At 43.7% G+C, this 13989-nt stretch overlaps 1 protein-coding gene across 13 annotated transcripts in view; it reads right to left on the bottom strand.

The window, feature by feature from the left end:
* LOC139277362 (focal adhesion kinase 1) overlaps positions 1-13989 on the bottom strand; it is a 759656-nt gene that overhangs the window by 81221 nt on the left and 664446 nt on the right. For all 13 annotated transcript variants that reach the window (XM_070895775.1, XM_070895782.1, XM_070895811.1 and 10 more), the window contains one exon: positions 1548-1659. In XM_070895775.1, coding sequence (XP_070751876.1) covers positions 1548-1659 — 112 coding nt within the window. The remainder of the gene's footprint in view (positions 1-1547; positions 1660-13989) is intronic.

Below are 13989 nucleotides of genomic sequence, written 5' to 3'. Positions count from 1 at the left end.
GATCTACCTTCAACATTTAGTAAGTAATCTGATTATGAACATAGAGTGTGGAAAATCAAAATATTTAGGGGCCAAAATTGCCCCCCTCCTTAAGGTCCATTAGGCGGTAATGGAGTTGATAGGCCTCACCGACCGGGAACAGATGGATGGGTTGACCCATCCGAAATTGCCCACGGGCCAGGAGAGGCAGGAACGGGTTTCCACACTGCCCGGGCTGTCGGCACGTGCTGACCCGCCTTCTGACCAGCGGCAACCCCTTTCCACCCCGTGCGGAAAATTGCCCTGCGGGAGTGGAGCAGCCGCCGGTCAGTGCCACTGTGAGGTTTCCCCTGCGGGAAGCTGTGTGCGCCTGGGCAGCATGTCCGCCCTTAAAGGGGACGGCGCACTGCCACGGACGGCATCTTATTTTACTTGTTGGCCGACTCAGAAATCGGCCCGACAATGTTGGCCACGGGTTCGGCCGGGCCGTCAACAGGCAGCCTGGCACCCCCTCTTGGGTGCCAGGCCGCTGGCCCGGCTGAAAGCCCCCCCAGTGGTCCAAACTAAACTCGGTGCAGAGTTCGTAGTGGCCCTCCCCTTTAACTGAAGGGGAGGGATGTTGTGACGCATCAACGCGACGTGGCACATCCACGCGGCGCTGATGACTCGGAGTGACGGCCGACCCGATCCAAGGGCACTTCCGCCCCGCAGCCAACCGGAACACCGCCCTGACCCCCAAAAAAACTAACACCTGGATACCGTTCGATTCACCGGCACGTGGATTGGGCGGAGAAAAATCTTCACAAATGTTGAGTGCGCCTACTCTTACTGTGGAGGCCATTTTGGCCCCTTAGTCTTTAGCAGTGAATTAAAAAGTAATTTAAACAGCAAAACATTTATATCAACAAATAAATAACTTATGCATGCACATTAATGGCAGTACTGTACTTCAATACAAGTTCACAATAACCCACTCATGTCTGTACTCTTGATTTATCTCAGACCAGACAATGTTACAAAAGTATCTGAGGATGCATTCACATCTTTAATGTTGGACACTAAAAATCTTGTGTAAATAGGATCAATACACCTTCTATGGCTCAGTGTCAAATCTTGTTTGATGATGGTCCTATAAAGTGCCTTGGGACATTAAGGGCGCTATGCAAATACAAGTTGTTGTTGATGATGATTTCATAAATTCAAAGCTACCCAAATATAATCTGAAATTTTGGAGAGGAGTCATTTTAAATTTCCCACCACAAATACTGCAACTTGGGGCATTCTTCCAATAATGGGAGAACCAAGATAGCTGCAACTATTCTATCTTATTTAAGTCAGAGTCATGTCAACAGTAGCAAATATCAATTTAAATTTGTAATAAACCTTTTATTTATGTATTTAATGTTTGTATATAAACCATTAAAAGGAGACCATCTGACCTGAAAAGATGCATTATGTCAAGCTGGGACTTGAACGAGCAACCAAAGAATACCACACTGCATGTACAGTAAGACAATTCGATGTTTTTAATAGTGCAGGCAGCTAGATGGGTTGAATGCCCACTGTACCTTTGGAGGGGCTTCATCTGATCCTCCTGAATCCCAGGAAACTGTGATCTGTCGTCTCTGCTCCATTCTCATTCGTTCTTCCTGCTGCACTTTCTCTTCTTCCAATATTGTACTGAAAGAAAGAAAATTAGATTTAATTTAAATCAGAAAAACAAACTGCTCTTAGCAATAACTGGGCCACATTACTGAGGAAAATTCAAGACAATTCAAAAATCAATATTTGTATTCCTGCAAACATAACAAATAATATAGGAAGAATGAAGTGACCAAAGTACTGATAAACAACAACTTTCACTTGTATAGCGTCCTTAACATAGAAAAACATCTCAAAGCCTTTCACAGAGGTGTCATCTGACAAAAAGAGAGAAAACTAATGAAGTAGATATTACGAAAAATGTTCGAGATGTTGGTCCCAAACGATAGGTTTTAAGTAGGATCTTAAAGGAGGAAAAATATAGCAAGAAAATTCCATGTCGTGGGGCCTAGACAGTTGAAGGCATTTCCAATGGGAAGGGGGGAGGGGAGTGATAAAGCTTGAAAGAAATGTTAAAACTTAAAAATTAAAGAAATTACATTATGCATCATATCACCACCAAATTGATTGCTCAAGCTCAGATTGGGTTTTGCAACAGTTTGCGCGAATGGGGCCACTAAACCCAAAACAAACTTCGAGCAATTCACTCCGAATTCCAATCGAAGTCCAAAGCAGTCCAAAAATGATACTTGCACTTTTTACAGCAACATAGCTAAGACTATTAGGCCAGAAAATTGGTTTAGGCCCTTCTTCGGGCATTATTAGGTGACGCACATGGAGCGCACGCCAGAATCCAGCGTCGGCAGCTTGCTAGCTTGGACGGGAATTACATAGAAATTACAGCAGAGAGACAGGCCATTCGGCCCAACTAGTCTATTCTGGTGTTTATGCTCTACATAAGCCTCCTCCCACCCTACTTAATCTAACCCTATCAGCATAACCATCAAAGAGAGCTTTACTTTGTACCTAACCTGTGCTGTACCTGGCCCTGGAAATGTTTGATGGGACAGTGTTGAGGGAGCGTTACTGTGTATCTGGCCTGCACTACGCTATACCCACCCTGAGAGTGTTTGATGGGACGGTGTGTTTCAACCCATGTTGTATCTGCCCTAGGACTGTTTGATGGGACAGTTTTCTTTTTAATTCATTCACAGGATGTGGGCATCACTGGCAAGGCCAACATTTATTGCCCATCCTCAATTGCCTTCGAGAAGGTGGTGGTAAGCCAACTCTTGGACTGCTGCAGTCCGTATGGTGAAGTTACTCCCACAGTGCTGTTGAGGAGGGAGTACCAGGATTTTGACCCAGGGATGAAGAAGGAACAACAATATATTTCCAAGTCATGACGGTGTGTGACTTGGAGGGCACCTTGGAAGTGGTAGTGTTCCCATCTGCTCACTGCCCTTGTTCTTCTAGGTAGCAGAGGTGGTTAGCTTGGGAGGTGCTGTCGAAGAAGCTTTGGCGAGTTGAGCGAGCTTTACTCTGTATATAACCTGTGCTATACCCGCCCTGGGAGTTTTTGATGGGATGGTGTAGAGGGTGGTTTACTCTTTATCTAACCCCTGCTGTACTTACCCTGGGAGTTATGATGCTGACACTTGGTGCCTGAAGTGGGAAGTGTCCCATTCCCAAGCACTAATATACCTCTTTTTGTTGGGCACAAAGCTCTCAGAACAGAACATATTTGAAAAGAATACGTCTGTGCAGCTGCCAGCTCTCACCAATTTGAGCCGGCTATGATGCAGTTAGAAGCCCTTAATAACACATGCAAGAGGTCTAACGTCTGTTTAAGATGGCTGCCAGGGACGCCTGAATATCATCCAAGCCAAAATGGCTTTGGATGTATTTCAGGCTCCCTTGGGGCGTACAATATATCGTCGTGAAATTGGACCTTTTTTCCTACGTTTCATGCTTGATAAAAGGCGAAACTAAGTCCAGTTCCTCTCTTTAGTAATTTCTAGTTTCAAATAAATCAAAAGAGAGATTATGACAGTGCCTTAATCATATAGCAATGATGCAAATGTATTTTTCTTAAACAAAACATTTCAGATAAAATACTATTGTTCAGTAATTCTTCTATGGTGGCCATTGGAATTACCTACAATGACTGCACCCAATGCTGGGAAAAGGCAACGCAATAGAAGACAAATTATAGCTTGATGTAAACAATTGTTAGGTTGTACAAAATTGAAGTGTTGCATGGTGAAAGACATTAGCTGATTTCACCCGAGTTTATAATCAGATGATTAATAGATTGTGCAAGCAACACAAATCACTTTCAGTTTAGACAGCTGCAGATTTACACTGGGAAGAGTTCCATCTCAAAATTTTTTTTATTCATCAGTAGCCCAAATAGGATCTTTGGTTGTCTAGGCTGATCAAATAACCAGTAACCATCTGTTTCATCCAGAACTAAATTCGACTAATTCAATTTCTTCGAAGCCAACAGAACAATCACAAGCCAAAACTGAAACCCCGAACCTCTCAAACCGTTGGGAAGTAATTGGCATTTTGAAAGTGGAACAGAAATTCACCAATAAATTATCAGCTGAAATATTGGTGCGAGCTGGTATCATATTCTGTACAACTGAACCTTTTATGTTAGATTATGGCCAGGTTTGCAAACAAATAAAAAAGATCCCTGTGCTTAAATCACAAAGTCCAAATGATCTATTTTATAGCAATGGATCCACCTACCAAAAAGAGTTAAAGCGCAAAGAAAAGTATCAAATGAACACAAAGATAGACTATAGGATGAATTTATTTAGTAATACTGGGCCCAAGTTTCGAGCCGCGCCTAGAACAGCGCAGTCCCGACCTGGACGCCTGTTTTTCGTGCCACAAAGTGCGCCTAAAAAACCCCTCCAGATTCTCCACCTCCCTGCAGGTCCTCTGGCCCTCGGCGCAGCGCAGCAGGAGCTGTAGGGGGCGGAGCCAGGTCCCTGCGCTGAAAACAGTGCCGGGACCTCTGCACATGCGCGCGCATGTTCAGTAGCTCCAGGCGCCCAAAACTGGCCGAATGGCCTCACTGGGGCTACGTGCATAAGGCTCCTCCCACGGCCAGCTCATGTGCAAATCATGTGGAAACTTGGGGCTACTGCTTCTGGGCTCAATTTTGCCCAAGCCCATTTTTCTGGCTTATTGCCAGAGTTATGCCTGTTTTTCTAGGCCAGAAATGTTTTGCCAAAGTTTCCTCGATATATAATTCAAATTTGGCGCCGCGCAGCGTGTCCAGTCGCCTCGGGGATTGGCGCCTGCTGTCTGCAACGAAAAAAACGATGCCGCACCTTCTGCGCATGCGCGGAAAAGAGAGTGAATTTTTGATGTTATTTCAATGGACGTACATGCGCAATCGAGCTCCGGGTTGGCAATCGGTCATTTTTAAAGAAACAGTTGTGTGAGAAGCAGTGTGTGAGAGAGCATTGGAAAAATCGGATCTGCGGCAATACAAGATGCAACGCAGTGCAAGGACCAAGAATTTCTTACAGGATGAAGTGAAGGCACGATTGAGACCAGATGGCAGGAGCTGGATACCAGCAGAGGTCACATAAAAGTTCCACCCAAAGAAATGAAGAAACGCTGGAACCAAGTTGCAGAAGATTACTGTGCAATGGTAACCACCACGAGATCTGGAGGCCAGTGTAAAAAGAAATGGCAGGACCTTGGTCAAGTAATTAGTGTAAGTAATATTTTCATATATTCAATGGAATTGCAATTATAAATGTGACCAGTTGTATATGTCCCACCCAGCAGAAAGACACCCTCTCTAAAAAGTTGCATTTTCATCTTTGCAGAGGAAGGTGGCACATTAAAAAAAGGGAAAGAACTCAAACAGGAGGCGGCCCAGCAAATCTGCACCTAATGACACCCTTGGAAGAGAGGGTCACTGCTTTGATGGGTCCTTGGCTGAAGAAAAGCAACCTCCACTGCACAAGCTGGGCCCACACTCGAGGGAGAGGGTAAGTCCTGCAAATTCCACAGTCTGGCTTTGCTAAATGTTAACAAGATAAAAGTTCACGGGGTTGGGGGTAATATATTAACATGGAGAGAGGATTGGCTAACTAACAGAGAACAGAGAGTCAGGATAAATGGTTCATTCTCTGGTTGGCAATCAGTAACGAGTGGGGTGCCACAGGGATCAGTGCTGGGACCCCAACTATTTACAATCTACATTATCAACTTGGAAGAAGGGACTGAGTGTAACGTAGCCAAGTTTGCTAACGATACAAAGATGGGAGGAAAAGCAATGTGTGAGGAGGACACAAAAAATCTGCAAAAAGACAGACAGGCTAAGTGAGTGGGCAAAAATTTGGCAGATGGAGTATAATGTTGGAAAGTGTGAGGTCATGCACTTTGGCAGAAAAAAAAATCAAAGAGCAAGTTTTTATTTAATTGGAGAAAGATTACAAAGTGCTGCAGTACAGCGGGACCTGGGGGTACTTGTGCATGAAACACAAAAGAATAGTATGCAGGTACAGCAAGTGATCAGGAAGGCCAATGATATCTTGGCCTATATTGCAAAGGGATGGAGTATAAAAGCAGGGAAGTCTTGCTACAGCTATACAGGGTATTGGTGAGGCCACACCTGGAATACTGCGTGCAGTTTTGGTTTCCATATTTACGAAAGGATATACTTGCTTTAGAGGCAGTTTAGAGAAGGTTCATAAAGTTTATTCCGGAGATGACGGGTTTGACTTATGAAGAAAGGTTGAGTAGGTTGGGCCTCTACTCATTGGAATTCAGAAGAATGAGAGGTGATCTTATCGAAACGTATAAAATTATGACGGGGCTTGATAAGGTGGATGCAGAGAGGATGTTTCCACTGATGGGGAGACTAGAACTACAGTGCATAATCTTAGAATAAGGGGCCGCCCATTTAGAACTGAGATGAGGAGAAATTTCTTCTCTCAGAGGTTTGTAAATCTTTGGAATTCACTGCCTCAAAGAGCTGTGGAAGCTGGGACATTGAATAAACTTGAGAAATAGACAATTTCTTAAACGATGAGGGGATAAGGGGTTATGGGGAGTGGGCGGGGAAGTGGAGCCAAGTCCATGATCAGATCAGCCATGACCTTATTGAATGGCGGAGCAGGCTCGAGGGGCCGTATGGCCTACTCCTGTTCCTATTTCTTATGTTCTTAAGTACTGCGCGGGCTAGCCATGCTGGGGATGTCTCAGTCAGCTACGCTTAGTTGATGCAATATGCTATTCATTCATCGTGGTCTTTCAAATCAGCTTTTGCCTGCGCTGGGAGAGCCTACTCATGCCAACCACCCTGCCCTCTCCTCTGCTGCTAACCATTTGTCTGTGTTCTGTTACATTTTGCAGAACTTCAGGCCGACCCTGTTGATGCAGAAGATTCAGACGAGGATGAATCTGAAGTGGAGAACATCTTCCTATCCCACCCTACAGACCAAGAGCATGGGGGTGATGGTGAGCGGATTGAGATGGATGAAACCCCGCTGTTTTACTGATTTTGGTGCAGGTGCCACCCATTGAGGTGCCAGCCCCTTCCGTGATGAGTGGTTTGATTGTTGGGTGGACATTCCATGGTTTCCTAACGTCCGAGGCTGTGGGTCCCAGTGGTGGGGTGCAGCGAGGCACACCTAGGGCCCCACCTTCTGAGGCTGTAGGTTCCAGTGGTGTGGTGCAGCGAGGCACACCCAGGGCCTCACCTTCCGAGGCTGCGGGTCCCAGTGGTGGGGTGCGAGTCACACCCGTGGGGAGGTGGGGAAGGAGAGCTCGACTGCACTCTCCTGTGGTGCAGAATCTAACAGATGTGGTTCAGATGAAGGCAATGAGTGGAGAGAGCATTGACCTTACGCGATCACTCCTGGACAACATCAGTGGGGTGGGTGATGAGGTAGCAGGACTGTTGGGAGAAGTAACAGCAATCTCACGAGAAATGGAAACGATGTCAGTGACCATCAGGGAGGGAATGTCAGGGATGGTGCAAACACTATCACTGAACATGAGGGAGGGAATGTTGCAGGTTGTTGACACTGTCAGGGCGCATGAGGGACGGCATGTTGGAGTTAGCTGCTGCAATAATGGAACACGCCCAGACTCCGCGCCCATTGACAGAATTAACTGCCACTCCCACTCCAGTTCTCACAGCAGCTTCTGAAGAGACCCAAGCCGGGTCCTCCCCATTGCCGGTTGCTGCATCTGCCGCCACCGCCCCCCCCCTCACACCCCACTCTCAACAGGTGCGTACTACCCGAGATCTTGGAAAGAATAAGCTTGGTAGCAACCATAGAAACACTGTGCCACTGCCTGCGGGCAGGGGCGGTGGAGTCACCAAGAACAAGTGTGCCGTGCGGTCTTAGAATAAGGTAGAGGAGAGATGGGTGCTGTTGTTATTTTTATTGTTTCTGTTGTTCTCAAATTAAAAGATTTTTGTAAGTTATGTAAATTTACAAGTTTAAAAGTTTGTAAGTGATCTTAAAGTTTGTAATTGATCATAACTGAAAACTTTAAAGTTTAATACAAGAATAAATTTACTTAAGTTAAGTACAAAGAACTGTTTGTTAAACTTTTGAATAAAATATATTTTACATTAAATCCGAATCATTTTCATTATTTGCTCCATTATTAACACAGCAGGCAGGACAGATTCTTTGTTCTCTTTCCCCAAGGTCAGTATAGTGGACCACATCCAGGTCTTGTGGCTTCTCCTCCAACCCCTCCTCCCAACTCATTGCAGTCTTGTGACTTCGTCCCTTACCCCAAATTCATTGCAGTCTTGTGCCTAGTGCAGCAGCCTTCCGATCGCCACCTCCTTCCCCGGGCTCAGTGTATGAAGCCCTCCGATCACCACCTCCTTCCCCGGGCTCAGTGTATGAAGCCCTCCGATCACCACCTCTCGCACCCCCCCACCCCCCTTGGGCTTGTTTTCCAGTCGAACCCTGAGCCCGTGTCCGGGCACGGGGCCGATTCTGACGGCCGACGCTACAACCCCCCTCCAGCCCTGCTTGAAGACGCTCGGTGGTGACGTGTGAATAAAAAAATGAAAACTTCAGAAATCCAAGACACTTCCATGTACTCCATTGAAAGGTTAAAAAAAAGTTTATCTTTATTATGGATATTTCAAGTGTTTCGAGACTCCCTCCAAAAACTTCGATAAAAAGCAATGGCGTCTTTTGGCACCGATTTTACAATGTGCGCTGCTTTCTGTTAACTCACCAGAAGGTTTTTCAGGAATGGCCAGATACGCCGACCTAGGATAAAAAATTTGGGGGCAGATTGTGAAAAATGCTGAAAACTGGCGCAGACATGAGGGAACATGACATGACATCAAAAAAACCTAACGTAGAAAAATCATAACTAAGGCAGTTACGCTGGTGCAGATTCTAGGGGGAAACTGTGAATTAAATAATTATGCCAGAAAAAAACGACGCAAATGACCCAGGAAAATTAAGCCCAAGGTGTTAGTACAACAGCATAGGTTGTCATGCTGTCTATCCATTTAGACAATTAGTGTGTGAGTAGCAACTTTTGAACTTGCGATTCGGAAATTACCAGGATAAAGCAACTGTTAAGAGGAAACAGCTATTTGCATGACCTGCATTGCTTTGGGCTAACATCATGATAAAGTGGATTGCACAGGGTCTTTACACTCTGTACACCCAATTGCTTTTTCTCCTTCCATGCCTTGGGCAGTAAATATTAGATTACAATATGGAAGTCATTAATTATTAGCAAAATGGCACACATTGCATATTCTAATCTAATCTACATTGTGGCATCTAACAAATACATATCAGAACCAGATCAGATTCACAAAAGTTTCCAAGAATTCTCTGTTACTTTACCGAGTTAAACAAACTTGGAATTGAAAAGCAATTTCCCTGCAATCAGTCACATTTCAATGACTTGTTGCAGCACCAAGTTTGTTGGCTTCAAATGCACGCTATATATATCCTTCAAAAAATGCTGTACAAAATATGCCAACTTAATCTCAAAGTATTTTCGTATTGATATTGCATAAATATCAACAGCGCACACGGTTCAGATTCCATCCTATATTCAATTCATCAGCTGGTCTTCGAAGCAACCCAAGGTGCTTCCGTTTTGATGCATGTTTATCCTATATTCGGATAGCAACCTCCACGGGCCATTTTCCATTTTCACATTTGAGAGCTCGTCTTTGTAGGTCTGCTAAACTCTGGGTCTACAAAAGCTCTGTCAAATTAAGGCGTCCCATAGGCTCCAAGAATCTTAGCTCCTTCACACTACAGACCGCAGCCAGTAAAAGGAGAGACAGGTAGCTTGGTTGTACTCACAGAATTTAATAACTAACAATATCCAAGTTGTTTTCATGGATCTATGACTTTGCCATTGGTTAAAAATAACTAGTTTAGTCATTTAAATGTGTGAGAGAGGGATACACATACACAAAACTAAACTACCACACTTTGAACCACAGAAGTGCCCAAAGTAAAAGCATCTAAAATGTTGCTTTTACCGGATGCGCCAGTGGTAACACAACCACTCAAGACAATGTATTCATTGACTCTAACACAACAGGTATGCAGTGCCATGAGGCATGGTCGCATTGATGGTTCAGTAAAGCTCCAACAATCAATCACTTTTTAAAAAAAGGAGGGAGAGAGAAAACAGGGAATTATAGACCGGTTAGCCTGACGTCGGTAGTGGGGAAAATGCTGGAATCAATTATTAAAGATGTCATAGCAGCGCATTTGGAAAGCAGTGACAGGATCGGTCCAAGTCAGCATGGATTTATGAAAGGGAAATCATGCTTGACAAATTTTATAGAATTTTTTTGAGGATGTACCTAGTAGAGTGGACAAGGGAGAACCAGTGGATGTGGTGTATTTGGACTTTCAAAAGGCTTTTGACAAGGTTCCACATAAGAGATTAGTGTGCAAAATTAAAGCACATGGTATTGGGGGTAATGTATTGACATGGATAGAAAACTGGTTGGCAGACAGGAAGCAGAGAGTCCTTTTCAGAATAGCAGGCAGTGACTAGTGGAGTGCTGCAGGGCTCAGTGCTGGGACCCCAGCTCTTTACAATATACATCAATGATTTGGATAAAGGAATTGAATGTAATATCTCCAAGATTGCAGATGACACTAAGCTGGGTGGCGATGTGAGCTGTGAGGAGGATGCTAAGAGGTTGCAGGGTGACTTGGACAGGTTAGGTGAGTGGGCAAATGCATGGCAGATGCAGTATAATGTGGATAAATGTGAGGTTATCCACTTTGGTGGCAAAAACAGGAAGACAGAATATTATCTGAATGGTGACAGATTAGGAAAAGGGGAGGTGCAATGAGACCTGGGTGTCATGGTACATCAGTCATTGAAGTTTGGCATGCAGGTTCAGCAGGCGGTGAAGGCGGCAAATGGCCTGTTGACCTTCATAGCTAGAGGATTTGAGTGTAGGAGCAGGGAGGTCTTACTGCAGTTGTACAGAGCCTTGGTGAGGCCTCACCTAGAATATTGTGTTCAGTTTTGGTCTCCTAATCTGAGGAAGCAATTTCTTGCTATTGAGGGAGTGTAGCAAAGGTTCACCAGACTGATTCCCAGAATGGCAGGACTGACATATGAGGAGAGACTGGATCAACTGGGCCTATATTCTCTGGAGTTTAGAAGAATGAGAGGGAATCTCATTGGAACTTATAAGATTCTTTGAGGGCTTGACAGGTTAGATGCTGAGAGGCTGTTCCCCTTGGCTGGAGAGTAGAACTTGAGGGCATAGTCTCAGGATAACTATGCTCCTCAATTTGGCGTTGTCTGCAAATTTTGAAATTGCAATTCCGATTCCCCCGAGTCCAAATTGATAATGCCTTTTTCTTCAGTTTCAGTTTTACCCATGTCTTTGGGCCTGAAATTCGGGTCAGTGGCTTCCTTCGGACGAGCGCCTCCGACTAGAGAATTTTTAACGAAATTACCTGCCGGTCCTGGAGGCGTCTGTGATTGCAGTGGGAGACCTTCTCTTCCTGCGCTTCGGAGCGCGCTCCCGTCCGAGAGGTTCGCACGAAGAAGGTGGAGTCATGCATGACTGGACAACCAATCATGGTACAGTATTCTCATTGATAGCAATGAGAACTCCGTATCACCGAGTTCTTATTATTATCAATGAAAAAAAAACACATTAAACACAACATAAAAAAATTTAAAAAACACCTCACATAATTAAAATAAATTGAAATTAAAGTTAATTAAATGCTTTAGAAAAAAAAATATTTTTTGGATTTTTAAAAATGTTTTAATAGGGTTTAAAATAAACTTACCTTAGTGGATAGGGTTTTTAAACATAAAAATGTGTTAACATTTTAATTTTAAATGTTTGAAAACTTTTACGCTGGTAAAAGTAGGCTGTGCGCCTGCTTTTACCATTCTCAAGAGTTTTAATGGCATTCGATGGGCAAGAGATGGGCAAATAGCCCAATCTCGCCTGCGCGAATGTTCTGGCTGCGGGGATGCGTTCGATCTGTCAAGCCAAAACTTGACAGATCGGAAAAGCCGGTTTTCGGCGCATGCACACTGCGTGCTGAAAACCGACTTTTGTGGGGCCTCGCCAGGTCCAGACATATTCCGTACGGACTCGGCGAGGCTGTAATTTTAGCCCCAGTATTCATCCATGGTATTTCATTATTAGCTGGTTGGTTCGTGTTTTTTTTTTTAAAAAGAGGAATATATTTCTCCTGATCTCTATTTTAAATATTTCTTATTGCTGATCTAACTCTCAGTTTTTTTTCCAGTTTCCCTTCCCTAGTTCCATTCTCAACCATTCAAAATGAGCTTTTTTTACCAATTTACTGTTTTGGTTTTTGACTTAATTCATCAGGGAAGCTCTTTACAGTTTTATTTTCACACACACGCATATATATTCATGCTGCTGCATGACTGACGATGCAATTTTCATTCCATAAGTAAGAGTAACTAAATAATTCATGAGAAAGTTATGTAGATCTGTCTCATAGCTGCAATTAAAAACTATAATTTAGTGCTTTTGGTTACACAACTCATGATTAACGAAAACTTCATACATCGAAAACATCAATGTGGCTCATGCTCACTACTGGATCAAGATTTGGAGGCTTCACTTAAATGGAAGATAAAATATTTCTCATGTCATAAGAACATGTGTGAAATGGAGAGAGCCATTTGTCTCTCAGAGTTCATTCCTTCCAATGAGCTAAGTAGAAGCTGCACTTTAACAGACACCTCCAATTTATTTATCCATGACACACAGCTTTGATGTTTAGCTGCGCTGTGGTCTGACAAAAGGTCAGCAAAGTGAAAAGTTAACTGTGTTCCTCTCTGTTCAGATGCTGCCTGACCTGCTGAGTATTTCCAGCATTTTCTGTTTTTATCCCAATATGGTCTGTTCCTTTAGGGTCAATGCTCAGGCACCCCCTACTGGGAAGTGATCTAAATAGACAACCCTGAGTTTAATTAGGAGGTTAGTTTTTGAAGCAATTTCCTTTGCTGATTGGCAGTTGCCTATAAATCATCTTGCCTTGCGAGAGAAGCCAGGTTATCAAGGTGGAAATGACTGGTTTTCATTCCTTTTTCTAAACACTTAGCATGCTGTAAAGACACAAGGTACATAAATAAGATTATAGTACCCTGTATAAAATGTTGAAATCTCTACCTAAACCCAAAAGCAATCAAGAGGAAATTAGAGGATCCATCTAATCCACAGGCCAACTAGAAAGGAACAACATTTATCAAGCACCTTTCATGCCCCAAAGCGCTTTACAATCAAATTAAGTGCTTTTGAAGTGTAGTCACTGTAGTAATGCAAGAACCATGGCAGCCAATATGTGTATAGTGATGAATACAAAACCAGGTCATCTGCTTCAGGGTTGGTTGAGGGATAAATTTCGGCCAGGCAATCGGGACAACCCTGCTCTTTAATTATTGCCATTGATTCTTTTACGTTCATCTGAGAGGGAAGACAGAGCCTCGGTTGAACGTCTCATCCAAAACCTCCAACAGTGCAGCATCCCCTTAGTATTACATTGAAGCAGATGTCTACTTGTCTCATGCTAACCTACCTTATGTACTTACAGATTCATCCCAAGTGTTTCCAGGTCCCACCTCCTCCCATACACTTCTCCACTCTGACATTGGATGAATCTCCGTTCCCTATGTTGCATCACACGTCACTATCAGCCATCGAGCCCTTATCTCTGAAACTCACTTCCTTAATCCTTTGTTTAACTTCCTCCATACTTTCTTTCAAAAGGTTACGAAAAAAAACTCTCTATTCGACTACTTCCTTGGCTCTGTCCCTTACATAATTTCTTCAACTTCCCTCAGTGTCCATTTTTCTTTTATTTAATCTGTGAGAGATATGCATAAGAACATAAGAAATAGGAGAAGGAGTAGGCCATATGGCCCCTCGAGCCTGCTCCGCCATTTAATACGATC

This window comes from Pristiophorus japonicus, chromosome 1, assembly GCF_044704955.1.
Source record: "Pristiophorus japonicus isolate sPriJap1 chromosome 1, sPriJap1.hap1, whole genome shotgun sequence".
NCBI classification, from domain to species: domain Eukaryota; kingdom Metazoa; phylum Chordata; class Chondrichthyes; family Pristiophoridae; genus Pristiophorus; species Pristiophorus japonicus.
This window is presented reverse-complemented; position numbering and strand designations above follow the sequence as displayed.